Raw genomic sequence first — 27,052 nt, 5'->3', positions numbered from 1 at the left:
CCACGGCCGCTGGATAAAAAAGAAAGGTGCGACCTGCCGCGTGCATCGAAAACGGTGTGATCCGCCGCGGCGCCACACGCCGGGGTCTGTTGTCTGGCATCGGCATAGCAAATGCGTCAGGAACGCGCTTAGAATTGCCGTCGCGCGTGCAAGCCGGCGCGTTTCATCCCCCTCAGCTAGCGCCGTTTGGCACAGCCAAGCGGCCGACAATGCAACTGCGGCCGTCACGTTCGCTCCCATAGGAGCGCGCCTGACGCGGCAGGCCGCACCTTTTTTTCATTCAGCGGCCGTGCCACAGCATATCTGAATTAACATGTTAACATGGTGATGAAACAGAGTCGACAGCGAAAAACTGCTAAAGGCACACTGCACACAGTAGGACACTACTTGAGTTAAAAGTTTTATATAGAGGAAATACACTTGTGATATTTCATTTTTTGTCATGGTGAACCTCATCCTCTTTTCGGAAGGTTCAGCACAATGACTCTGTCCTCTTCAGGAGTCTTGACAGGAGAGATTTTGCTGAAGTACTTCGAAAATACATCTATCGCGCTGACACCTAAAGAGACACAGATGGAAGCATCAGTTATCGTATCGTTGAGGACGTCGATAAGAATACGTGTTTTAATGCAGGAATGCTACTCTAACAGCGACATTGAGAACGAATGAAAAGATGTGCGCCTACAGTTTTAGTGTAGGTCACATTAGGCTTAGGTGTCACATAGTATAGTATAGTAGTTTTATGGGCCGTATAAACTTCTAAACACAGACCTACTAACTAAATGAACAAGCATGGTCTCAGGCGCGCACAAGCAAACATGAACACAGCTCACTCGATGACCGCGGAACTCGCTGTCAAAATGCTAGAGTGAGGAATCGCTGCGCCTCGTATAAACGCGAACTAAGCCGCGAAAACACAACGCACTGCGGACTGTGTCCCCAACGCAGATGGCTTCAAGATACAGCGGCCTGGGCAAGCGCACGTAAAGCCCTTGATCTAGAAAGTAGCGACATTCTCCTCCGCGCGCGCACTTTCCTCCTCAATTCTTCTCGGATATCTACCCTCCCCGGGCCGTCACGGTGCGCATGGCACGCTGAACCCTCCTTTGGTTAGCTGTAGCCGTATTAGCATCAATGTGCGCACTTGTGATACTTTAACCCTTGGGAAACCTTTAACCCTTGTGAAACTGTCATAAGAAGAAGAAGAATTTTATTTATTCATTCACGAAAATAAAAGCACAGTAACAGGATATACAGAAGGACGTTCCAAAGCTCAAGCCTGTAAGGGGACCGCCTGTTCTAATTATTAAGAACAAAACAAATTAGGTTAGAGCAGATGCCGCAAAGTTGTAAAGTTGTCTACAAATGATTACACACGACAGCAAAAGAATTGAAACATTATATAATAGGAGATAGAATTACGGTTTCAACAAATAAAAGGTACAAAAAATTCAGGTTAATGCAAATGCAACAAAGAGGTAGAATTGTTAACACGTATCAATGCAAGAAAACAAGTAAACTGAAAACATGGCGTAACTCTGAACAGAATTACATCTTGTATAGAATTGAAAACAACACAAATCAGGGGAAGTGAAATGTTGCCAAGGGGCAGAGTTTTAACAAGTACTGACACAAGGAAACAAGTGGACTTAGATGTGGTGAAATGTTAAACAGATATAATGGTGTACACGTAAATGAAGCAAACAGAACATGTTAAATGACGTCACAGCATTCACATGTTAAATATGAGAATAAATGCTTTTTAAAGCTGCCTATACTAGGAGACAGCTTTATGTCCGTTGGAATACAGTTCCAGAAAGACATCGCTGTTAACGCAGAAGTGAATTTACCATAATTAGTTCTCATTTTAGATAATAAGAAGTTGTTAGCTAATGCAAATCGAATTTTATTATGATTAGCAAGTTGTTCATGTCCTAAAAATTTTTGAGGAATGTTTGAGTGAAGGGAATTGTAGACAAGAATTATCATGTTTAATTGAAATAGTTTATGAATAGTGAGAATGCGATGCTCTTGCAAAAGAGCAGTTACACTATATCAGGGTGACTGGAAAGTAGTAATGCGTAGACCACGACCAAAGTACGCTGCCGATAGAACTTCGTGCCATTTTTTTAAGACACTTCGATACAAGCGGAAGCGCTCTGCAAAAATTAATACCAAGCAGGTGGCTGAGGCCTCCATCACCACTTGGGCTGTCCGTGACGCGGAGGTGTATTGAGCGCATATATTGCAAGCAGCGTACAGTATACACGAGAATTTGTTTCATAATCATGGCTCTTAAAAAGCTGAAAGAACGTAAACAAGAAGAAATGTTAGTTTACTTAAAGTGAATTCGCCAAAAGTACTGGGCCTAAAGCCTTTGTACCAAAGCCACTGTGCAAAATGCATGCTGTGTTTGCGAAAGAGCCAATACAGAAGCTAACGCACGCGCCTATATTCCGTTACGATGAAACGACATGGAATTCAAAAATAGAAAAAAAAAAGGTTTGCTCAACGGAAACTTCCAAGACTATGGCGCTTGATAATTAACTGACAGAATTCAAGATGTAATGTTTATCAGAATTCAGGGAGATTATGAAAAGTGCCTGGATTGTACGCGTACATTATGGGCATCAGCGTATAGTACACGCCCTATACGTAACTTCGCTTCAGTGCGTATGGCTATTTACTTCACGGCTGCTGCTAAGATATCACTAAGCGATTGTTAATTGACTTTTTTTACTTTCGCTTAACACACTCACATTTATAAGCTTATATGCAGAAAAGATTATAATTGTTTAGGTTAATTCAACAAAATAATTCTTATTCGCGCGTTTTCCACGATGAAAATGGCTACCAGTGTTTTATAACTGATGGCACTGAACTACAGAATGATCTAGGCGGCGCCGAAGATTCCGGACCGGACCGGTAGGAGGCTTGAAAAAGAGTGCGCCGTTAACTACGGGATATATGGCAAATAAACCGTAATATTCTCCGTATTTCAGCGCAATATGTGTGTATTTCTTCGTTAATCCCAGTTCCGCATGTGGTCTCATTTCTTACAACCGTATTTCGCCGTCCATTGCGTTTCATTATGTAGTTACGGTACGCGGACGAATGCTATAATTAATCAGTATAACACCACTGAACAGTACCTTAAGGTTTTTTTTTCTTTTTTGAGCATTTCTTGGAAAGTTGGCACCTTGTTGCCGCGAGGTTTCTTTCCTTTGGCGCCGGCCAATCCGAGAACAAATAAAGAACTGCGCTGGGCTACAATTTTGTTCTTTTCATAGGCTTGCAATACTTTCGGCTAAAAGTGATCGTTCGTAAAATGGAGCTGAAACATGACAGTGATCTCTAAGTATACGCATGGCAGGAAGCAAATTTCTTCCATTTGAATTTGTTGGCACTCTTGGAAAGAAAGACGGCACAAGCATGCACATTTTATTATGCATGTAACTAAAAGGAAAAGCCACTTATCCATTTATATACTGCGGTGCATGCCTTCGCATGTGTACGAAAACAAAAATAAACAAAAATGTTCACCGTATTGAAACTTCGCACAGCTACAAGCAGCACGCAATAAAAGCAAGAAAGTTTTTTGGCTTCACAAGTATCAGGCAAAAGGATCACACACACACACACACACACACACGCGCGCGCGCGCGCGCGCGCGCACGCCACACACTTACAAAATAGGAGTTACAGGCATTAACTTATCAAGTTACATATATTTGAAAACTAAAACACACGCCATAGCACAAAAAAGCTTTGTCACGGCACAAAGAGTCAACAAAAAAGTTCAGCGGCTCACAATATGCACAGTTACAGGTGATCTGTATTGAACTTAACGAAGAGTCCGGCTATGCAATGAGCATTAAAATCTCCATGCAACTTCACCCACAAATACAAGGAAAGTAGTTAGCTTCACCTCGCAAAGAACGACGTGCTTAGAAAGAGCAAAATCCTTGCTCCCGATGTTATGGAGCAAATGCTCCGGCGCACGACATTCCGTTCTCCTCGGGGGAAAGAAAATAATGCTAGCCCTCTCTCTGACCTGCCGCTGCATTGAAACGTGCAGCAGCAAAGCATTTCCACGGAGAACGAAGCCCGGATTCCTACGGAAAGAGGGAAAACCCTAGGAACACACACGTTCGGAGCGGCAGAGTGACCACCGCTTGGAAGGCGCATGGCGGGTGCGAGGAACTAAAAGCGCGCGAAAACAAGTTTCGCGCAGTTTGCGTGACGTCAGAGTCACCTGACAGGGTAGTGCGCTGCAGCCATTCAGCGTGGCGGATGCGTTGGCTCTGCGTAAGAGGGGGAGAAGTGTTTTGTGGCTAAAGCGCCCTTAGGCGTTGATGCACCCACGCTGACGCCTGGTGGCACGTCTCCTCCATCACGACTACCAACGTCGATGACCATGAGCAACCGTCGTGCATATGGAAGCTGCACTACGCTGCACACGCTAGCACAACGCGAAAGACGAAGCACGTAACTGACACACTAATACAACGCGCAAGACAAAGCACGTAACTGAATCGTCACCGAGTCAAATCAGCGCGTACAGCGCGTCGTAATTGCAGCCTCCGCGATCAACTTCAGAAACATTTTCAGAGCTAATTGCGGAGGCCACGCTCCGCTGTGCTGAGTACGGTGAACGCCACCTAGGTGGCGTTGGTAGTGCTTCTTGATGCCAGCGTCCCTTCGAATGCTGGCATCGAGGCGTCGTAGTGCTGAGACCACCGAAGCGTTCACTGTCGGTGCGCGTTAAGGCCGGAATACATGGAGCGAATAACCGGCGTCCGAGCGAAGAACTTCGTCGGGCGGCGAACGTCCAACGGCCGGCGTCAAGAAATTTGCCGTCCGCAGCCGATCTGCCTGTCCAAACATTTTCGTCGGGCGAACGCCGCCGCCGGAAGCGTCTAGCGCGCAGCGGTGGACGACAGCCAATCAGGAGGCACTAGTTCCGGTCGCAATGCATGCTGGTGTTTCGCGCGCGCGCGCCTTTTCGCGTCGTCTGCAATCGCGTTGGTGTTGCCGTGTCTGCATGTCTCTGCACCGATTGAGTAGTTCCTAGTATGATCTCTCAGGAATCGCGTTGTATTTGTACATCCCATATCCGCTGATCTGCGAGGAAACAGACAAGCAGTGCAAGCTCTCTACAACAACCTTCAACAGAAATCTTCTGATCTCAGAGGCCACATGCTGTCGTCATGCCTATCTCCCGACTTCCCCGATAGATGACGTTGGCATCGGATATTTCTTTCGCTAGGCTTAGACGCGTTCGAAACGAGAAGCGATCTCGAAAACTACTCAAGGTTATCCATAATACTCTGTCGTCGAAGCGGCCTGAGACTAAGCGAAAGCCGTTTACGCAGTCATTTGCTTCCAACTAAGTGAATTCTACAAGGACAACGCCAAATTCAGTTCGAAGCGGGCGGCCGGGACCGCCGCCAACACGGCGGCCAACGCGCGGCGGCGTTCGCCGCATGTATTGCAACACAGCAAACATCCTGCGTCGTGTCGCCGCGTCGTTACTTGACGCGTGAAGTTCGTCGAGAAAGTTCGCTCCATGTATCCCGGGCTTTAGTGTCATAATGCAGTACTTCTCTTTTCTGCTCGTAGGCGGCGGCACCGCCCCGAGCAAGAGCGCGGGTACACGGAGGAGTGTTAGATATATAAGGCGCGTCTGTGTAGCTCTCTGCGAATGCGTTTGTGGCGCAATGGGTTAAACGCTCGGCGATCTATCGTCGCGGACCGAGAGGTCGTGGGTTCGATTCCCAAATTTTGCATGTTTGTGGAACTTTTTCTTCTGGTTTCTTTCTTTGTATTATGTTCTATGACGTATTTCCGTGACGGAAATACGTCAGTGAAGTCTTGGTGGACCCCGGAATAAAACACTTTCGTGTTAAAAGAGGAGGCTGATGGCTCCGGCGTGGGTGTTGCGGCGTATAGCTCAAAGAGCGCCGGTACTTTCCAACATTAAGGGGCATTAAGGCCCAACCACAAGGAACGGATTGCCGACGGATTTTCGGCGTCGGCGCCGGCCGGCGGCACGCGGCGTGGACGCTCAACGAGGTTTATTGACGGCTCTCAACCACAAGACACTCTCGGCTTCGACGTATTTCAAGCGTGGCGCAATGTGGCCAGATCCGTGGCCCCGAATTTAGCCGGTCAGTTTTGCAAGATGTGGCGCTAACAGAACAATTGTTTTTACTAAGCAAGGGCTTCTTGCAGTTTTAAAACTTCATAAAATTGTCCGTAGCTCTAGTGCCGGTTGTTTGTGCTGAAAAATGTAGCACCAGTCACATAGCATGGATAGCATCACCAGCAGCTTCTGTTCCTAGCAAAATACTTTCCGCTAGATAACGTGATGCGTAAATTCTACATTGTATGAAAAAAGATATCCACTGTCGATTGTTAAACACGAACGAGAGCTCCGATACTTCTCGAGCTCCGCTGCAGTGCACGGTTACCGGCGGCAGACGACCGGCTCAGTTGTGCCCGCATCGCAGCCGACAGCACCGCTAATATCAGCGCATTGTCTTGTTTGTGTATCATTATAGCGAAGAGCGACAACAACGGTGAGAAAATATCGCGGCTTGTGAGCGGTGATTCATTCCGAAGCGCCGTCAGCTTTCGCTTTCGAGTGAGCCGGAGAAGGCCTAGCGGCGATATCGGTGCCGCCGAACGATCAGCGGCGATGAGGCTGCCGTCGGTGCCAGGGTGACCACTTCTCGGTCACTGATTGGCCACTTCGCTGTACGGCTGCAGCACAAATGGGTCCCGGTTCCATCCTGTCTAATGGCAAGGAAATCTCGCCGCTCGCGAGCGAAACTGCCGTCAAACGGCGACCCGCGTACGGCGAGTTGGCGTGCCGGTAACGTGGACGGGCCTTAGATGTGCACTTCGGCGTTCCTTGCATGTCCCTGTCTGGAAAGAGTACATGAGTGTCTATGATACCGTACAAATGCTGCACCATTTGCAATGGCCGGAGCACGCGCCAGCGATCGGCTGTTTGGGACGCGGACGAGGCACTCGCGGAAGGCAACGCCGGAAGCTCGCTTTGTAAATGGCCTCCGAGCTCGCTCACATTGCGCGTCGTGCCGTCTCGGAGGCCATTGTTTATTTGCCTCTTGCGTCTACCGCCACTTCCGCCGTCGGCGCTGAAGTCTGGACTGCTCTAGGGTGCCTCGATGCCAGCGCCGCCGTTCAGGGTGGTGCCATCCTTTAACCGCACCCGCGCCGCCGCTTTCTCGCTGCGACGCCATCTTGAGTCACAGCAAGCGGTTGCGAGTGCTTGGTGCCGGTGCTTAGTTCGAGACACAGTGCGCGCGGATGCTTCGCTGACGCTTCTACTTGCTGGACAGTGTTCAGCCGCATGCATGACAAGCTTGTCCAGTGCATCGAGTCGACATGACGGGCTGTTGTGTTCCCAAGTGCACCGGATCGACGCGTAAAGGGCTTCGTTGTTTACGCTTCCCCCGGGACCCAGAGCGAAGGAAGAGATGGGAAGCCCAAGTAAAGCGGTATCACTGGAAGGCAACGGATAACTCCTACATTTGCGAGGTAAGTGTCAAGAAAGTTTAGAATATCGCATCGTGTTTTTGATAAATAAGAAAGTATTCTCTGATCCTCGCTCACGTACCTACGTTCACTCACGAACTAAGCACTGCACCGATGCTGAGTAGCCTATGGTTTGCGAGCGCGCGTCGCATAGGCTTTTGCCGTTTTGATCAGCGCAGTCGATGCGAGTAGTACCCTTATTTTAAGAACTGACGAAAATGCTTCGCCGCGAAATAGCCTTACATTAGCTACAAATCCTCATGTACACCACCTATTTTACTTTTTCACGGGAAGCACACATCGTGTGTCTCCTGTTTCTTTTCTTTTTTTCCCCCTCACTTTCTTTTTTCGCTACTGGTTATTTGGGACCAAAGAACACTGTGCTTCTTCTGGGGAGAGCGGCTGTTGTGTACGTGGCAAGCGAAGCATTGTGATTTTCTCTATTCTCAGCAGATATCTTGCGGATCTCAGGTTGTTACGTTATATAGCTGATTTTTTAGACGAATATATTTGTAGCGTGGTGCTCGTAAGCCGATGGTTATTCGTGCTCATTCCCGATCGTAGTGGGTACTGTGACGGTCTTTAAATGCCTGTGCACGGTATGCCCAGGTGTAGTAGAGTTAAGGGGCATCATGAGACCAAAATGTTTCGGCGCTTTCTGGCATGGTGTCTGTTGTAGCCTGTGCATTTCTTCGAAACGTGTGAAGGGAGGTAATACAACATTACTTCTGCGAAAATGTATTTTTAAGCACTGTAATGTGTTCTCTGTATTTACAAGGCAACTTTTCATATCAATAATCACTTTGTTGTTTTACTTGTACTTAGAAACACTTTGAAGAGGACCAGTACGAGGGAAATCGACAGGATGGGCGCCGCCTGTTAAAGTCAACAGCCCTACATCATCATGGACTATATTTTCGAAGTGAAAAACATTGCTAATCTGTATTTGACTGTCTTAGTTTCATTTACGGTTTTTGTACGCGATATGTATGCAGTGTTGTTTATTTTTTCAATGTAGTTATCAGTGTTCTAATGGTTATTTATAAAATGTTCTGTACTCGCCATCGATGTGTTTGGCTGATGCGACGTATTCGATGGTAGCTGATGTATTCTGGCTGGATATCTTGATTAATATTACCCGCGGTTGCTTTTTCTTGTTTGCATTCTTGTTTTCGATTTATATTGTGTGTAATAAGGTTGATGTACTCACTTAAACCCCCCCCCATGTAATGAATAAATTAAAAAAAGAACTCTCACTATCCCGAATTGTGTGTCGAGCCTACCTTGCGAATGTTTTTTATCTCGTCTTTCATCATAACCTTCAGGAGCCACACAGTACACATAATTTTTCATGTACATATCTCTTTCATGATTGATTGTACTAGACATTATAAGTAAATGTATTTTGTGCATCGTTTGGTTTCTTGTGTGTACTACGCAAGATTGACACAGACAAGTTACGTTATATGTTTCTCTACAGCACTAACTAAACCTTATTTTCACATCGCAGTTATTTTTACACCAGCTTAATCCTGTCAGCACACAGTTTTGTGGGCAAGAAAAAGCAAAATTGCGCGTAGATATCGTCAAATAATTGGAACGAACGCGAAGAGCACGCGCAACGCAAGGGAAACTAACCGCCGTGCGCGAGTGGCTGGCTACAGTAAAGGAAGCGTGACGTGTAAACCAAAATACAACAGCGAAAAAGAAAAAGTTCCACACACAGGGGGTCGCAAACCTTATATACCAAGCATCGAAGAGCAAAAAAAAAAAATAGTGCGTATTTCAAACATACACACGGCATGTTAGATGTAAATTGGATTAGGCAACTTGGGGCATGTTCCCGACGCCATACATTTACGTCATGGCCCTTCGACGAGTTAACGGCTATTGGTTATAAAGATGTGCAGATGTGATACCGATAAAAAAATCCTCATCAAGGCAAAACACTTGGAAGTGCGCCGCGAGTAACACTATTTATAAACGCAAGCGTAGCTGAGTCTCAGCTCGTGTGACTCAATATGGCGGCGCCAGCGGGGTTGTCTCCACCCTGGACGGCGGCGCTGGGCATCGAGGCACCCTAGACTGCTCGGTCTTGCGGCGCCGAGCGAGCGTGAACCGGCGGCGCATTCTCTGTGCCGCCAACCGCCGCCGCGTGCCGCCGGTTGGCGCCGACGCCGAAAATCCGTCGAAGATTTCTCCCTTGTGGTTGCGCCTTTAGGCGCGCGCCGCCGCCCGCACCGGTCGAAGTCGAACACTCCCCTCCCTCTCTACCCTGCCGCGGGGCCGCTCGGAGTAGAATTCCCCCCTCCCTCTCCCTACCCTCCCCCCGAGCGTTGCGCGCGACGGACGACAGCGCGCTTCCTTCCCGCTTCCCTCCCTTGCGTGTGCGAGATCGTGGCGTTATCGCAGGCTCACCCTCACACAAAATTCACTGAGTATATACAACAAATAGCGTGTGGCTGCCACCTTATGGACCTTGGACTTTATACGTAACCACACGGCGATACCATAAATGCGCCTGGAGGGTCCATATAATTTCTACCGCAATGAAATTTACATTCGTCCAAATGACAGGTATCAAGGTGGTATGACGAAATTAGGAAATTGCCAGACTTAAAATTTGCAGTAATCTAACGCGATACAGCAGTAATGGAAGATCTCTGGGAAAGGTATTTGTCCTCGTTTGAAAAGAAGCAAAGCATAATCATTGATTCAGAAGCTGATGATGATAATGGTACTGTAATAATATTAATAATAATAACAACAATACTAATGTTTTATTTTTGACAGAATATTGACCCCTACATACTCTTCATAGTTGGTACAATCAGCCCAAAAGGCTGCTTTAAGGAAATTAGAGAAAAGGCAACTTCATGCCGCCTAACTGGATTTGATTCCTCTCGTGCTCATCATACCGTATTGGTGAAGCAGCGCACTGACAAGGACAAAGTGAAGAGACACAATACACGACTTTCCACTTTGTCCTTGTCAGTGCGCTGCTTCACCAATACAGTATGGTGATTAATCACCAATTTGCCCAACTTTCCACATTACTGATCCTCTCGTGCTGCACACAGCAGCAAACAGTACACAGGGAATGTGTGGCACTGTGACCTCCACCACTAGTGCCGGAGTCCTACAGTGAGGGTGTATTGACCGTCTTTGTGGTCAAATACTCTCCTGGCAGCGCAACCCCTCGCATTCTTTTTGTTAATATATTTTCATAATGCCACTGTATGTACGCGCAACCTTGTACCCCTTTATAGCACCACTGTATATGCCCGTCGTTTTCGAAGACATTCATGACGACTCTAAACCTGTGGGTGCCTGTGGTCATCGGCTACCCACGTTTTACGGGATTGTGTTCACGGCTTTGTATTCAATGTTTTTTTTTTAATAATGCCACTCTGTGTACGCGCAAGTTTCCATTCACGTGTTTGTTGTATGTCTTTTTTGTTTTTATTTTACTTTTTCCTTTATATTTTTAGCACTCTTACGAAGAAAATGTAAAAATTGAGCTCAGTGTGCTTGCAATCGCACCCTTGATGAAGGCCGGACCCCGGCTGAAACATCAGTAAAGTCCTCTTATAATTTTTTCCGACGTGCTTCTATTTGTTGAACTATATATATATATATATATATATATATATATATATATATTCTCACGTTGTGGTGAAGGTGGACCAGAAGTCACGAAGGCAGATAAAGGCTCCTCCAAGAAACACTTCATTAGGCTGATATGCGCCTACTATGACTGTGCAACTCGGCGGCGGTGATAAACACCGCCGCCGACAAGCGTGCTCGGCCGACGTCGATAAACAGGGCCTGTATTTTGTAGCGATGCGTTAGGCTTATTCTATACTAGTCTTATGATCTGCCGCTCACGGCCGCCTGATGCCGTTGATAACGTGAGTGGACCGTCGCTCTCACCACGGACCAAGCGCGAAAAGGCAGTAGCATCAGAAAGGCGTCGCTTCAAACAGAATGCCCGCCGCGTTCAAACCAAACAGTACGAAGCTTCGCGGCAATCCTTATATATATATATATATATATATATATATATATATATATAAACAGTACGAAGCTTCGCGGCAATCCTTATATATATATATATATATATATATATATATATATATATATATATTATAATGAAGAATGTGATGGTATCTTCGACTGGTGGCATCCATTCCCCGAAGCAGAGTCGTGCAGATCTGGCGTTCCCCGAACTCAGAGGCCGAGGACAAGCGCGCAAGCCGAACATGTGACTCGCTGTGACGACGAGGAGGAAATGTCAGATGCGAAACCACATGGCGACTGATAACGTCCGTTGTTTCGGCTATCTAAAGTTAAACCGGTGGATGCGCCGGTGGGATGACCGTTCGTTGAGACACCAGCATGCTGTGGCCTAGGTTGCCTAGGCCACGGTGGACCGTCGCCAAGAACGGCGACGCTGTGCTGTGATGACGTTGCTAGAAGCGATCTCATCTCGACAACTGCTCCGACGACAGGGCGCGGAGTGCCTCAGAGCGCTGGCACATGGACGAGAGCGATCGAAAAAAAACCAGCCGAACGCAAGGCGCGCAACCTCTTTCAACCAGCTGAAGACAAAGCAGCTCGCGAGAGCGGTCTAGAGCGCTCCGAAATAGCCAGCCCAAGATGCCATTAGGCATTTCGAAGCTGGCGCAATTCTTGCCTCGGGAACTGCGTCATCTAGTTTCCAACGTCGCTAGATACGGGCCGCCGACGCATCGGTGAAAGCGACCGGCGACGCGGGGATGGCGAGTGGCGATGGTCGAAACGAGGACTATCAATCGGAGTACGAGTTGGCGGTGGGTCGGATGGAGTGTAGTGAGCATTGGACTCGACCGGGTAACGAGGCGCCTGTAGTTCATTGCCGAGCGTTTGCACACGGCGGCAGAACCTTGCGACGTGTCCGAGATGTCTTCATGCGAAGCATATCCGATTGTCGTGCGTGTGCCACGGGTTGGCAACAGGAGCGCCGACCCAGGAGATGGGAGGAGGAGGACGGCGCATGGGCTGCTGAAAAGGTTGTACCGGCTCGTGGCGTGGCGTGGAAGCTACCGCAGCATAAGTGAGTGGAGCGGCCACAAACTGCTGCTGGGGCGCAACCAACAGTGCTTCAGCGACTTCCCCTTGAATGACGTTGCGCAGAGTGGAAGGCAAAGGACTGGCAGGCATCTGGGTGAAGGGTACCAGGGACAACTGTCGGGCGACTTCTTTGCGGACAAAGGCTTTGATCTGCGTGAGCAGCGACGCCTGGTCGGAAGTAATGGCCAGGTTGGAGATTGACGCATCGGTTGCAGGAGAAGGCCTCGTCAAAGCTCACTGCTTGCGTAACTCGTCGTAGCTCTGACGAAGGGTTTACGTCGGCAACACTGTTCGGGCTCTTAACCAGGAGGGTTTGGAAAGCATCATAATGAATGCCTTTCATGATGTGCTTAATTCGATCCGCTTCCGACATGGTGGCATTGACGCATTTGCACAGATCGACAACCTCTTCGATGTAACTGGTTAATGTTTCACCGGTTAACTGCGCGCGGGTGCGCAAACCCTGCTCAGCTCGAAGTTTGCGGACGGCGGGACGGTCAAACCCTTTGATCGCGTTGGTGTCGATCTATAAGGGCCTCTTCCCTTGACTAGGTCCGGCAACCGGTGGATTATAGTTGCCGTTGATCACTTGGCACGCTATGCAGAAACTGCTGCCCTCCCAGCTGCTACTGCGCAGGAAATCACCACTCTTATACGGCGCTGTTTTGTGCTTCGTCATCAAGGCCCTCGTGAACTCCCAAGCGATCGAGGCCGCGCCTTCCTGTCTGAAGTTCTCGAGAAATTGCTTGCTGAATGTGCTATTGTTCGTCGCACATGCACCGCCTTTCATCCCCAAACAAATGATTCCATAGAACGCATTAATCGCACATTTGGGGACATGCTCGCTATGTGCATCGCATCCGACCACTCCAATTTGGACCTAGTTCTTCCCTTCGTCACCTACGCCTACAATACAGCTACGAAAGCCACTGCCGGTTTCTCTCACTTTTATCTTCTTTATGGCCGCCATCCTTCCTATACAATTGATACCATTCTGCCCTACCACCCAGACGTTTCGGACGATCAAAGTCGCCAAAAGTCAAAACACGATGCCCGCAACTCGACCCCAACTTTTCTACCGGGAGACCTCGTTTGGCTGTCCGTACCGAACCACACACCATGACTTGCTTCAAAACTTCCTAAATATAATGGACCACACCGCATTTTGCAGCAAACTTCTCCCGTCAACTGCCTGATCGAGCCACTGATACCGTCTTCCGACATGCGTCGTCGTAACCGCGAAATCGTCCACGTCCAGCGGCTCAAGCCGTATCATGATTCTGTGGCCTCATCTGCAGACTAAGTCGCCAGGATGGCTTCTTTTTCCGATGGGGCAATTGTAATGAAGAAGGACGCCTAGACTTAGGCAGCAGGATTGCCAACTGCATCGCGTGACACAGAAGCTCGAGCTTAGAGGTTGTGCTCGGTGAAACGCTCGACCCTTCATCGGCCTTTCGTGAAATAAACCTCCTTTATAATTTATATATATATATATATATATATATGATGACGTCTCTGTGGACACGACGATTATTCGGTCGGAGTACTCGGGAGCGAACCAGCAAAGGCACACACCCGATAATTATGATCACACATAACTGAAGATGAAACTCGAGCAACGTAGAATGATGATGATGATATACAACGCCCACACTAATTTCCCCCCCACGTGGAAGCGGCCATCCTGGCCGCAAGTCAAGGCGACGAAGAACGACGCGGGAAGGGTTTCATGCGGGACACATGAACGACCTCGGTGCTGCGACAACGGCGGTCTGTGGCGGCGACAACAGGAGTCACGCGATAATTGACGGGCGATGTCTGCCCCAGGACTATGTAGGGCCCGATGAATCGCGGCTGGAACTTGTCGCACAAACCAGGCGTGCGAAGGGGCGTCAATAGAAGTATTTCGTCATCAGGACGGAAGGACACAACGCGATGGAAGGTGTCGTAAATCATCTTCCGATCTTGTTGTCTGGCTGCTGTGTTGACGCGAGCGCGCTGGTGGCACTGGGCGAGTCGTGAAACGAATTCTTCGCTAGACGATGCAGATGGGTTGACAGGAGAATCGAAGAAAGAAACGTCTAGAAGGGAAATGGCGAGTAGCCGGTGGTACGCTGAACAGCCGTGTTGTAGCCGAAAGTGACGAATGGTAGAAGCTTGTCCCAATTCTTGTGATCAGGCTGAATATATACGGCGATCATGTCGGCAAGCGTGCGATGAAATCGCTCTGTCAAGCCATTAGTCTGTGGATGGTAACTCGACGCTGTTTTGTGGGTGGTACCAGAGGCGCGCAGCACTTCGTTTAAAAGTTGCGAAAGAAAGACCTTTCCACGGTCGCTTAGCAGTACCCGACGAGCACCATGGCGCAGAATTATAGCTTGAAGTACGAAGTCCGCAACCTCCGAAGCTGAGCCAGTGATCACTGATGTCTCATCGTAGCGCATCAGGTAGTCGATGGCGGTCACTATCCATCGATTGCCATCTGCAGTAACAGGAAGGGGCCCGTAAAGGTCGATTCCAACAACCTCAAATGGTGAGGTGGGACACGGAATAGGCAGTAATTCGCCGGCAGGAGCAGAGGTTCGGAGTTTGCGATGCTGACACGGAGAACAGGAACCGACGTATCTCCCCACACTAGTAGAAAGGCCAGGCCAATACTAACGGCTTCGAATGCGCTCGTAGGTCTTGTGGAAACCGAGATGGCCAGCAGTCATGTCATCGTGGAATGCTTCGAGGACATGGGCTCGAAGAGAGCGTGGTAGAACGGGCACCCAGCGTTGACCGTCAAGGTGGTAAATGCGCCGATACAGCACGCCATTGTCCAGCTTGAGTTGTACGAGTTGGTGTCGAAGCGCCAGAGAGGTGGTCTATCATACGCCGACAATATGGGTCTGCCCGTTGGCGAGATGCAAATGTTTGATCGTCGTCCGGAGAAAGGCGGTCTGTTGAGGCTAGAGAGGAAACCGGTGTAGAAGTGACATCCGAAGAGCTGCTTTGCGACACATTTGCCGAGGTGTCGAGTGCGTGCGCAGGAAGCGGGCAACTAGAAAGAGCGTCAGCGCCTTGGTGTTTTTTGGCTGATTTATGAATAATGTCAAAGTCATATTCTTGCAGGCGGAGAGTCCAGCGACCCAGGCGTCCAGTGAAGTTCTTGAGAGTGGAAAGCCAGCATAATGCGTGGTGGTCCGTAATAATTGTAAAATGATGCCAGTGCAAATTGGGGTGAAGCTTCTGTATGGGCCAAACAACAGCCAGGCACTCCTGCTCAGTTATCGTGTAGTTCTTCGCGGCATCGGTGAGTACGCGGCTGGCGTATGCAACGACTCTCTCGCGCGAAGAGTTGTCGCATTGCAGAAGAATGGCACCGATGCTGTGGCCGCTAGCGTCTGTGTGCAAGAGAGTCGGTGCAGTCTCATCAAAGTGGCAAAGCACAGGTTCAGACATGAGGGCGCCCTTCAGCATGTCAAGGGCTGCTTCACGTTCTTGAGACCAGAGAAAGGGTACACTGGAAGCAAGTAGCTTGTGTAGCGGCGCAGCGATGGAGGCAAAGTTCCATATAAAGCGACGGAAATAATAAGCGAGGCCAAGGAAGCTTCGCAAGTGTTTAGGCCTTTCTGGGTGAGGCAAGCGAAGGACCGCCGCAATCTTGTCAGGGTCAGGACGTATGCCCTCCTCGCTCACGACATGCCCCAGGACCTTAATAGATCTGCTGGCGAAACTGCATTTCTTCGTGTTGAGCTGAAGACCAGCGTCGGCATGGCACGTCAGAACTTCATCTAAGCGTTGCAGGTGCTGAGGAAATGTTGATGAAAAGACGACAATCTCATCCAGGTAGTAGAAGCAAGTTTTCCATTTCAGGCCACGCAGAACGGTGTCAATCATGCGTTCAAAAGTCGCAGGTGCATTGCATAGCCCGAAAGGCATGACGTTGAATACGTTAAGTCCATCAGGGGTGGCAAGCGCTGTTTTTTTCTTTATCGTCTTCGTGCATTGCAATTTGCTAATAGCCGGAACGCAGATCGAGGCTTGAAAAGTATTCTGCACCTTGTAGTGAATCAAGGGCGTCGTCAATGCAAGGCACACGGTATACGTCCTTTCGAATGATCTTATTGAGGGCCCAGTAATCGACGCAAAAGCGCACGGAACCTTCTTTATTTTTCGAACCAAAATAACCGGAGATGACCAAGGGCTAGCTGAGGGCCGGATGACCTTCTGTTGTAGCATGTCCGCGACATTTTCTTCTATGATTTTTCGCTCTGCTAGGGACACGCGGTACGGGCGTCGGCGCACTATAGACGCTTCGTCTGTCTGAATGCGATGTGCTGCAGCTGTGGTTTGTCCCAGAGTCGACGAATGGACATCAATAGATTGTGCGTGTATATATATATTGTCACGAGCTCTTGCCTTGAACCACGGCTGCCGCGCAGACAACCAGGGGAAAGAAAGAAGAGAACGACGTGAGCCAAGCTGCCTCGGGACCGCGCTCGAAACGCTCGGATCAAAGAGATTCATCGGGTTCGACATTAAACACCTCGTGTGTAACATTTGGTGGAGCTGTGCTGGGTAACTCCCACGACCTACGACGGAGCCATCAGCACAAGAACTACGCCGAAGCCGTCGCCTCGCCGGACTTTCGCCGTCACGCTCAATCATGGCCACCGAGCAACACACCCTCACCAGCAGTGCCCCAGCGAGCCCAGTCCCTATCCAGCACTACCGAGAGCCACGCACGTTCTCGGCGAAGGCAGAGGAAGGTGTGGATGAGTAGCTAACCAATTACGAAAGGGTAAGCCATTGCAATAATTGGAACGCTGCCAATCAGCTTAGGAACGTTGTTTTCTTCTTGACCGGCACGGCGTTGGTATGGTACAACAACCACGCGGACATGCTAACTACGTGGACGCGCTTCGTTGAGGAGATCAAGAAATGTTTCGGCGACTCGGACGCAGAGAAGAAACGTGCGGAATTCACATTAGCCCAGAGAGCTCAAGTGTCGGGCGAGACTTGCACTACCTATATTCAAGAGATTTTGAAGCTGTGCCGAACCGTCAACCCTCAAATGACAGAGGAAGATAAAGTGGGGCACCTCTTAAAAGGAATAGCAGAAGACGCGTACAACTTCCTCATTGGTAAAGAGAACTTGAGCACCGTATCAGAACTGATACGGCACTGCCGTACGTTCGAGGCTCTGAAGACTCGCCGAATTACACCAGAGTTTGGACGGATGGCCAACGTAACGACCGTAGCAAGTATTGAGACGAGTCCTCCGCACCCAGAGCTTTCGTCCGCCATCCGCCAGATAGTCCGCGAGGAGCTGCAGCGGCATGAAGAACAGGCACATTATGCGGCGCCACCGTTGCAGCTTCCCCGTTTTCCGAGACACTCTTTGGGAACCCCATTCGGCTGCCTGGAACCACTCGGTGAACGTTGCGGATCTTAACGGCTCCAGGGACGAACCGCATTACGACACGACCGAACCATGGCCATGCAATGATTCGCCCCCTCAACGTTTTGATGCACGCCCCCGCAACTTTCGTCCACGAAGACTTGCCGCTACCTACGACTTTCAAGGGGAAGAGCCTCGTTACCCTCAACCGATGTCTTCGGCAGAATACTTGAATCCGCGTCCCGAAGTTCGCCCTTTGCCAGTCTGTTACTTCTGCGGCGTGCCTGGCCACATAGCTAGGTACTGTAGCCGACGCCGAGCATCGAACTACGGACCGTCAGCGCCGACTATGCGGCCTAGCGGCCGTACACTGCGTACTCAGTGGCCAGGAGACTCCACTTCAGGAAGCCACTTCCGAGAGGACCGACGCACCGCCCAGGAGACCTACGTTGGAGAAGCAAGAACCCGCAACCGCTATCGCTCCCCTGCCTCCGACCGTACTTTGACGCCACCACCAGCCTTCCGAGCCTCCCGATCACCATCCCCGCGGCCGCGATTCACGTCACCGTCGCCTCGGCGCCGTTTCGTGTCGCCCCCGCCGGGAAACTAACCAGCGCGGCCGATGGAGGTGAGGTCGCTGGACAATTTGCGCTGCTGACTCAACTGCCTTCAACTATTTTCATGCTTAAAAATAAGGTTCATGTACTGATTGATGGGGTGTCTACAATGGCTTTAGTCGACACGGGAGCAACTGTCTCGGTCATGAGTGTGCGGTTTAAAGGCCTTCTGGGACGCAAGGTTATGTTTCGTTGGGACCAGTGCACAAGTTTCCGTGGAGTCAGTGGTGAATCATTATACCCGGTTGGTGTGTGTCATGTGGACGTGTCTTTGGGTGGGAGAGTTTTTAATGCCGAGTTTACTGTTCTTCCGCGCTCCTCGCATGACGTGATTCTGGGGATTGACTTTTTGCAATTGTGTGGAGCCAATGTTGACTGCCGAACGGGAGAACTCAGTGTCGACACCGGTGTTTCGCCTGTGCTCTTTGAAGGTGCAGCTTGCCCGGAGAGTGTGCTTTGCGTGTCTGATGATACAGTTGTGCCCGCCTTATCCGCGATGCGTATTGCCGTCGCCTGTTCATCGCCAACTCCTATCTCGTTCGATGCGGCAGTGGAACCTGTACATCGAAACTGCCTCAAGAAAAACGTGTTAGTTCCGCACTGCGTGGTCTCAGTGACCAATGGCTGCGCGGGGCTGTGGGCGCCAAACTGTTCGACTGAAGCGGCAGTGCTACCTCAAGGCCTAAAGATTGCCACGTTTCAGGAAGACTCGCCTATATCCGTGGCAGTACTTACAGAGCGACCCGATGGAGGAGCAACCAGTGTCTCGAGCCCCGGGAGCTCGAAGATACTTTCCATGATTGATAAATCACTCAGTGACCACGAGTGTCGAGTGTTGATGGACGTACTTACGAAACACACCTCGGTATTCGAATTTGCGCAGCACGATGGCCCGCCATCGATTCCTGCGTCCAGAACTCGTCACCGCATCAACACAGGAGCCGCCCAGCCAATCCGACAAAAACCCTATCGTGTGTCCCCGTCAGAACGCAAGATAATCAGCGATCAAGTCCAAGAAATGCTATGCAAAGGCGTCATTCGAGAATCATCTAGTCCTTGGGCAGCCCCCGTGATATTGGTGAAGAAGAAAGACGGTACGTGGCGGTTCTGCGTTGATTATCGTCGCCTAAACGCCATTACCAAGAAAGATGTATATCCGCTCCCACGAAATGACGATGCCATCGACTGCCTCTTTGCGGCATCCTACTTTTCCTCCATTGATTTACGGTCAGGTTACTGGCTAATTCCTATGCAAAAGGACGACAGAGAAAAGACAGTATTTGTAACGCCCGACGGACTATTTGAGTTTAACGTGATGCCTTTCGGGTTGTGTAATGCGCCCGCAACGTTCGAAAGGTTTATGGACACGATATTACGCGGCTTGAAATGGGAAGTTTGCATGTGCTACTTAGACGACGTTGTCATCTTCGGGCGAACGTTTAGTGAGCACAACAACCGTTTGGACTTGGTCCTGAACTGCTTGGAGAAAGCGGGTCTTGTGCTCAATTAAAAAAAATGTCATTTGGGGAAAGACACACTCTTGTGCTAGGACATCTCGTCGCTAAAGAAGGCATCCGACCAGATCCACATAAGAACTGCGGCCGTAGAAGCATTTAAGGTACCCGACTCTGTCAAGCAGTTAAGAAGTTTCTTGGGCTTGTGCTCCTACTTTCGCCGATTCATTCCCCGGTTTGCTGACATGGCTCATCCCCTTACACGCCTTCTCCAAAAAGGCGTTCCCTTTGAGTGGACTGCAGATTGCGACTCATCGTTTCGCCAGCTGAAGTTCCTGTTGACGTCCCAACCAATACTTCGCCACTTTGATCCTTCATCACCAACCGAGATTCACACCGATGCCAGTGGCGTAGGCATCGGTGCTGTGCTAGTTCAGCGTATTGGCGATAGTGAACACGTGATCTCGTACGCTAGCCGTTCCTTCAGCTGATCCGAGCACAACTACACAGTGACCGAACAAGAGTGTCTGGCGGTCATTTTCGCAGTGCAACGGTTTCGTTCGTATCTCTACGGGCACCCCTTTACTGTGATAACAGACCATCAATCGCTATGCTGGCTTGTGAATCTGCGGGATCCCTCAGGACGACTAGCGCGCTGGGCCCTCCGCCTACAGGAATACGACTTCGTTATTTGCTACAAAAGTGGCCGGCGACATGCTGACGCTGATTGTCTCTCTCGGATGCCACTTCCAACAACTGAATGCGATGCGGACAACTTTGATGAATACATCGCTTTTATGTCCCCGGAATTTCCGGATATGCGTACCGTCATATCTGAGCAGCACAAGGACGAGAGCTTACAACCGCTCTTCGCGGCAGCACAGGAGTCACCTGCAGGAAGTCGCTTTCGCCTACGCGATGGTGGCGCGTTGTATAAGAAGAGCTACTCGACCACCGGTGCACGCTACCTTTTAGTTGTCCCCAAGAACCTTCGCAGCCAAGTATTATACGCCATGCACGATGACCCAACTTCCGGTCATCTTGGTTCCACAGGTACGCTCTACCGGGCTCAAGAAAGTTTTTACTGGTCTAAGATGCGGAAGGATATCGAACGGTACGTCGCCAGCTGCTCTCAATGCCAGCGCTACAAGCGTCCTCCACAAGCACCACACGGCCTCCTTCAACCAGTTTCCCCTTCTAGCGTCCCCTTTGAGCAAGTTGTATATATCTTCTGGGCCCTTTCCCGCGATCCTCCAACGGCAGTCGTTGGGTTATCGTCTGCGTAGATCACCTTACCCGCTATTGTGAGACCGCCGCGTTGCCATCCGCCACAGCTACAGAAGTTTCTATCTTCTTGCTGGCTCACGTTATACTACGACATGGACCTCCTCGCATAGTAATCAGCGATCGTGGGCGACAATTTACCGCGGACGTAGTTGAAGAAACACATCGTCTGTGTTCGTGCAGCTTCCGCCATTCTACGCCCTACCATCCACAAACTAATGGTCTGGTCGAGCGCACAAACAGAACGCTTGCCAACATGCTGTCCATGTACGTCGATTCGGCACACAAGAATTGGGACAGTATCTTGCCTTTCATTACCTATGCCTTCAATACCGCGAGACACGAGACTACTGGTTACTCACCATTTTTCCTTCTTTATGCTCGTCCGCCGCGCTACAACCTCGACAGCATATTGCCCTACTTCGCTCATGACAACGAGTCAATCGACGAGCTCCTCTGTCGAGCAGAAGAAGCGCGACGCCTCGCTAGGCTACGCACCCTGGCATCGCAGGACCGGTCCAAGATACGCTATGACGGGCGTCACCGCCACGTTTACTTCGATCCTGGTGACCTTGTGTGGCTCTGGACGCCGTTGCGGAACCGTGGCTTGTGCCAGAAGTTTGTCACCCATTACGTCGGCCCCTACGTTATTCTGGAGCGCCTCAGCGACGTGAACTATCGCATTGCGCTTCTCCCGAGCAGTGGATGACGCTCGGCCAAGGCTGAAGTGGCACACGTCGCGCGTCTGAGGCGTTACAATCCACGAGATGACTGAATCGCCCGGAGGGCTTCGTCTGCCAGCGGGGAAATGTCACGAGCTCTTGCCTTGAACCATGGCTGCCGCGCAGACAACCAGGGGAAAGAAAGAAGAGAACGACGTGAGCCAAGCCGCCTCGGGACCGCGCTCGAAACGCTCGGATCAACGAGATTCATCGGGTTCGACATTAAACACCTCGTGTGTAACAATATATATATATATATATATATATATATATATTCGTCCTATCAAATTTTAACTATGATTACCGCAGCAAAAAGTTTTTTCCGTGTTCAAAGTTGATTGTGACGTGTAAAAGTCAAAAGATGCGCGTATACATATTTGACATAGCGGAGCTTACATTAGGAGACTGCTGCTTAGTTTTCTGTATTTGAAAATAACATTTATCTAGGTTCAGAGGAAAAGCAACAATAGGCAGTGTTGCGTGCCGAATCGGCCGGGCGCATTCTTTGATTGCTTCCCATCGAGGCAGGCTCTTTCATGAGCGTCGCCGAGACGGTGACAGTGCCAGACACCGACGAGACAGGCAAACAAGCACCCCAACTCGGCAGTGCCCATTCTTTGGGTGCTTACCCCGATGCCAACCCTTTCATCAGCGTCGTCCAGACGGCGACAGTGCCCGACAGCGGCAGTGACGCCATGACAAAGAAGCTCACTTAGAAGCGACCGACCACAACCGCCATCCTTCGTTAGACGCGGGGATTAGTGCAAAGGCCATTCTCCCGACCCTGGCAAGATGACCGTCGGAGGGCAAGAAACAGGTCACCGACTTTCGCGGAAGGAGTGTCAACCCCCTGTTTCCGGATTGCCTCGTCCTTGCTTCGAAGGTGCAACATTAGAGGCGGAGTTCAGCGAACAAGACGGTTGCGGAAGCATGGCTTGTGCAACCGTCTGATTGGCCGCACCAAGGTCATCTGATTCCCTAGCCGGGTCAACTAGGGAAGACCGATGTTTTATAAGGAGACACCCTGAGTGCAGTGGTGTGTCATGACCTGTTCTGAGATGTGCTCAGACATGTAGTGAGCTGAGACTTTCAAAGTGCTCCCCCCATGGAGTGGGCTTCCAAATTTGGAGCCACTGTAAATATGTAGAATAAACCCATTTTTCTATCGCTCTTACGCCCGCACGTACTCATCCCTTTGGCTGAAGGATCATCGGCCTAAACGCTACCCGAGCCTCAACAACCCGTTCCCAACAAACTGGCAGCAGCGGCGGGATAAATGCAAATCTCCGACCCGCAACAAATTGGATGGCAGCGTTGAGAGGAATCCAAGCCCCGAGCCGATACCAACTGGATGACCGTCGTGAGATTGACCCTTCAGTCAACGTCAGTCACCGGCATCTCGTTCGCGACCAACTGGATGGCCGTGGTGAGATGGACGCTGCAGCCGACGCCAGTCACCAACAAATGATTCACGAGCGACAGGATGACAGCGGCAAGATGGAACCTGCAGCCAACGCCAATCGCCAACTGGTTCACGAGCGGCTGGATGAATGCAGCGCATCATGACTGCACGGTACAGGGTGAGTGCCTGGCTTTGCGCTTGAGTCATCGCATCTTTTAGCCTAGACTTTCTAAAAACCGATGAAGCGTGTACAACTGCCCATTTGATACTGTGGTTGTTGCGCATCCACGCAGAAAGCAGCTTTCAGCATTGATCTGAACCAGCTACTAAAGCCAGACCTCATTCTTGTGTGGGAGTAATTGGGAAGTGGAGAACTACCGTAATTCTTATCATTTAAAGGCAGCCCAGGATTTTCGTCTTCCTTGAATTGATTCGATGCGGTGGAGGGGAACTTGGGGACTTGGCGCTACTTCTGTGTATGGGCGTTTGGTTTCTGCTATATTTTCCAGGCTTCAATTTCTCCTAGGAAAACAGAATTGAACCACTGGTAGTTTTTTACTTGCATTGCATTTTTGCGGGTTTCGCAGCAAGTATTGTGAATAACTGAGCCAAAGCCTAAAGTAGTGACCATGGACCTCATGAGTTTGACGAGAGCTAACCTGTTGCAGTTGTGTGAAGAGCTCGACGTAGAGGTAGAGAATGACATGTCAGAAGCCGAAATTAGAGCCATTTTAGAATGCAACCGTGATCAGAAATACTTTGAATACTTCGGCAACTTAATTCTGAAAGAACAAGAAAACGAGGAGCATGAAGAGCGAGAAAGGCAGCAGTATGAACGAATTAACCAAGAACGAATCAAAATTGCAGAGGAATAAAGTAGGCAGGTAAGGAAAGAAATAGATGCTCTCAATCAAGAGATTGAAAGATTAGAACAGGGTATTAAAGTGGAGCAGCAGGTATGTCAGGCACCCACAGAAATATCGCACAGAAAGTTTGAAGAAGTTGCGCGCACGGTTCTGCCGATGGTAGAAAGAGAGGCTGATCTCCGTGAGCCTAATGGTACGTTCACAGGGGAGGCCAGATCCGTAGACCGTGACGTAGTTCTTGAGGAGCCCGTTAATGGGGACCGTATTGAGCGCGACGAGGTACTGTGCCAATGGATTACTAGAGAAGCAGCTAGGCCAGCTGTGGACGATTTGGCACAGTTATCCGGGGAGTACGTCGCGAAGGTAGCTCTTGCAGAAGCCCGAAGTGGCCCCGAGTCGTCAGACAAGAGCACCAGTGCAAAGTCCAATCGGTCAGGAAAGTGCGCTAAAGCACAATGTAGACAGGGCAGTGCAGTTGTGGACAGCTCCCAGGAATACGAGCTACGTTTCACAAAGGAAAATAGCTGCATTGTCCCTGAGTGTTTGAAGCTCTCCGCCAGTCGAGATAGCATTGAGAGGAATGATTTACCCGCAAATTATTTAGACTGTGCGGTTGAGATAGTAATAGCGACCGATGAAATAAGTGCCGGTCAGCACGAGATTCAAGCGAAAGGCTTGAAAATGAGCACGAGTAAACGTGCTAGGATGAAACGGCGTCGCAAAGTCGGGAATGTGGCAGACAGGGCAACGCGGTCGAACAAAGGCGCTAAACCCATTGAGGAGCGCAGTCGAAGAATTCGAACGGCGCGTTTGTCACTTGGAATGTCTTCAGACAGAGCGCGTCCGAACCGCCGAAGGAGGAAAAAAATGTGGTTGATCCCTCTTATATAGGAATCGGTATAGAACACGAAAGTGAAACGTGTCTTCACAGAAGTAGTGTAATGTTTATTGCACATTGATATATAATGTCTATTGGTGTTTTGTGGCTAAAGCGCCCTTAGGCGTTGATGCACCCACGCTGACGCCTGGTGGCACGTCTCCTCCATCACGACTACCAACGTCGATGACCATGAGCAACCGTCGTGCATATGGAAGCTGCACTACGCTGCACACGCTAGCACAACGCGAAAGACGAAGCACGTAACTGACACACTAATACAACGCGCAAGACAAAGCACGTAACTGAATCGTCACCGAGTCAAATCAGCGCGTACAGCGCGTCGTAATTGCAGCCTCCGCGATCAACTTCAGAAACATTTTCAGAGCTAATTGCGGAGGCCACGCTCCGCTGTGCTGAGTACGGTGAACGCCACCTAGGTGGCGTTGGTAGTGCTTCTTGATGCCAGCGTCCCTTCGAATGCTGGCATCGAGGCGTCGTAGTGCTGAGACCACCGAAGCGTTCACTGTCGGTGCGCGTTAAGGCCGGAATACATGAAGCGAATAACCGGCGTCCGAGCGAAGAACTTCGTCGGGCGGCGAACGTCCGACGGCCGGCGTCAAGAAATTTGCCGTCCGCAGCCGATCTGCCTGTCCAAACATTTTCGTCGGGTGAACGCCGCCGCCGGAAGCGTCTAGCGCGCAGCGGTGGACGACAGCCAATCAGGAGGCACTAGTTCCGGTCGCAATGCATGCTGGTGTTTCGCGCGCGCGCGCCTTTTCGCGTCGTCTGCAATCGCGTTGGTGTTGCCGTGTCTGCATGTCTCTGCACCGATTGAGTAGTTCCTAGTATGATCTCTCAGGAATCGCGTTGTATTTGTACATCCCATATCCGCTGATCTGCGAGGAAACAGACAAGCAGTGCAAGCTCTCTACAACAACCTTCAACAGAAATCTTTTGATCTCAGAGGCCACATGCTGTCGTCATGCCTATCTCCCGACTTCCCCGATAGATGGCGCTGGCATCGGATATTTCTTTCGCTAGGCTTAGACGCGTTCGAAACGAGAAGCGATCTCGAAAACCACTCAAGGTTATCCATAATACTCTGTCGTCGAAGCGGCCTGAGACTAAGCGAAAGCCGTTTACGCAGTCATTTGCTTCCAACTAAGTGAATTCTACAAGGACAACGCCAAATTCAGTTCGAAGCGGGCGGCCGGGACCGCCGCCAACACGGCGGCCAACGCGCGGCGGCGTTCGCCGCATGTATTGCAACACAGCAAACATCCTGCGTCGTGTCGCCGCGTCGTTACTTGACGCGTGAAGTTCGTCGAGAAAGTTCGCTCCATGTATCCCGGGCTTTAGTGTCATAATGCAGTACTTCTCTTTTCTGCTCGTAGGCGGCGGCACCGCCCCGAGCAAGAGCGCGGGTACACGGAGGAGTGTTAGATATATAAGGCGCGTCTGTGTAGCTCTCTGCAAATGCGTTTGTGGCGCAATGGGTTAAACGCTCGGCGATCTATCGTCGCGGACCGAGAGGTCGTGGGTTCGATTCCTAAATTTCGATGGCGACGACCACGGCGACGACGACGGCGACGCCGACGGCAGAAATCCGGTGCAAGTGTCCATATAATTGCTATCGCAATAAAAAAGAAAGGGCCGTTCGGCGCGAAAGTGGAGAAAAGCAAAGGTGGCGCGGAGGGGGCAATTATGTTCCCCCTCTTCGGGTTCTATTCGAGGCATGCTAGGCGTCACACAGGAGAGCGAGTCGG

The 27,052-nt window shown here is 50.2% G+C and overlaps 1 protein-coding gene across 1 annotated transcript in view; it reads right to left on the bottom strand.

Moving 5' to 3' along the window:
• Positions 1-387: 387 nt before the first annotated feature.
• The window catches only part of LOC119453927 (protein 5NUC), a 110,455-nt gene continuing 83,790 nt past the window's right edge, over positions 388-27,052 (bottom strand). Inside the window, exon 8 of the mRNA XM_037715963.2 lies at positions 388-559. Coding sequence (XP_037571891.1) covers positions 453-559 — 107 coding nt within the window. The 3' untranslated portion in view covers positions 388-452. The remainder of the gene's footprint in view (positions 560-27,052) is intronic.

Source organism: Dermacentor silvarum, chromosome 5 (genome assembly GCF_013339745.2).
Source record: "Dermacentor silvarum isolate Dsil-2018 chromosome 5, BIME_Dsil_1.4, whole genome shotgun sequence".
NCBI lineage: Eukaryota > Metazoa > Arthropoda > Arachnida > Ixodida > Ixodidae > Dermacentor > Dermacentor silvarum.
Note: the sequence above shows the minus strand (reverse complement) of the source record. Positions and strands in the feature narration are given on the sequence as shown.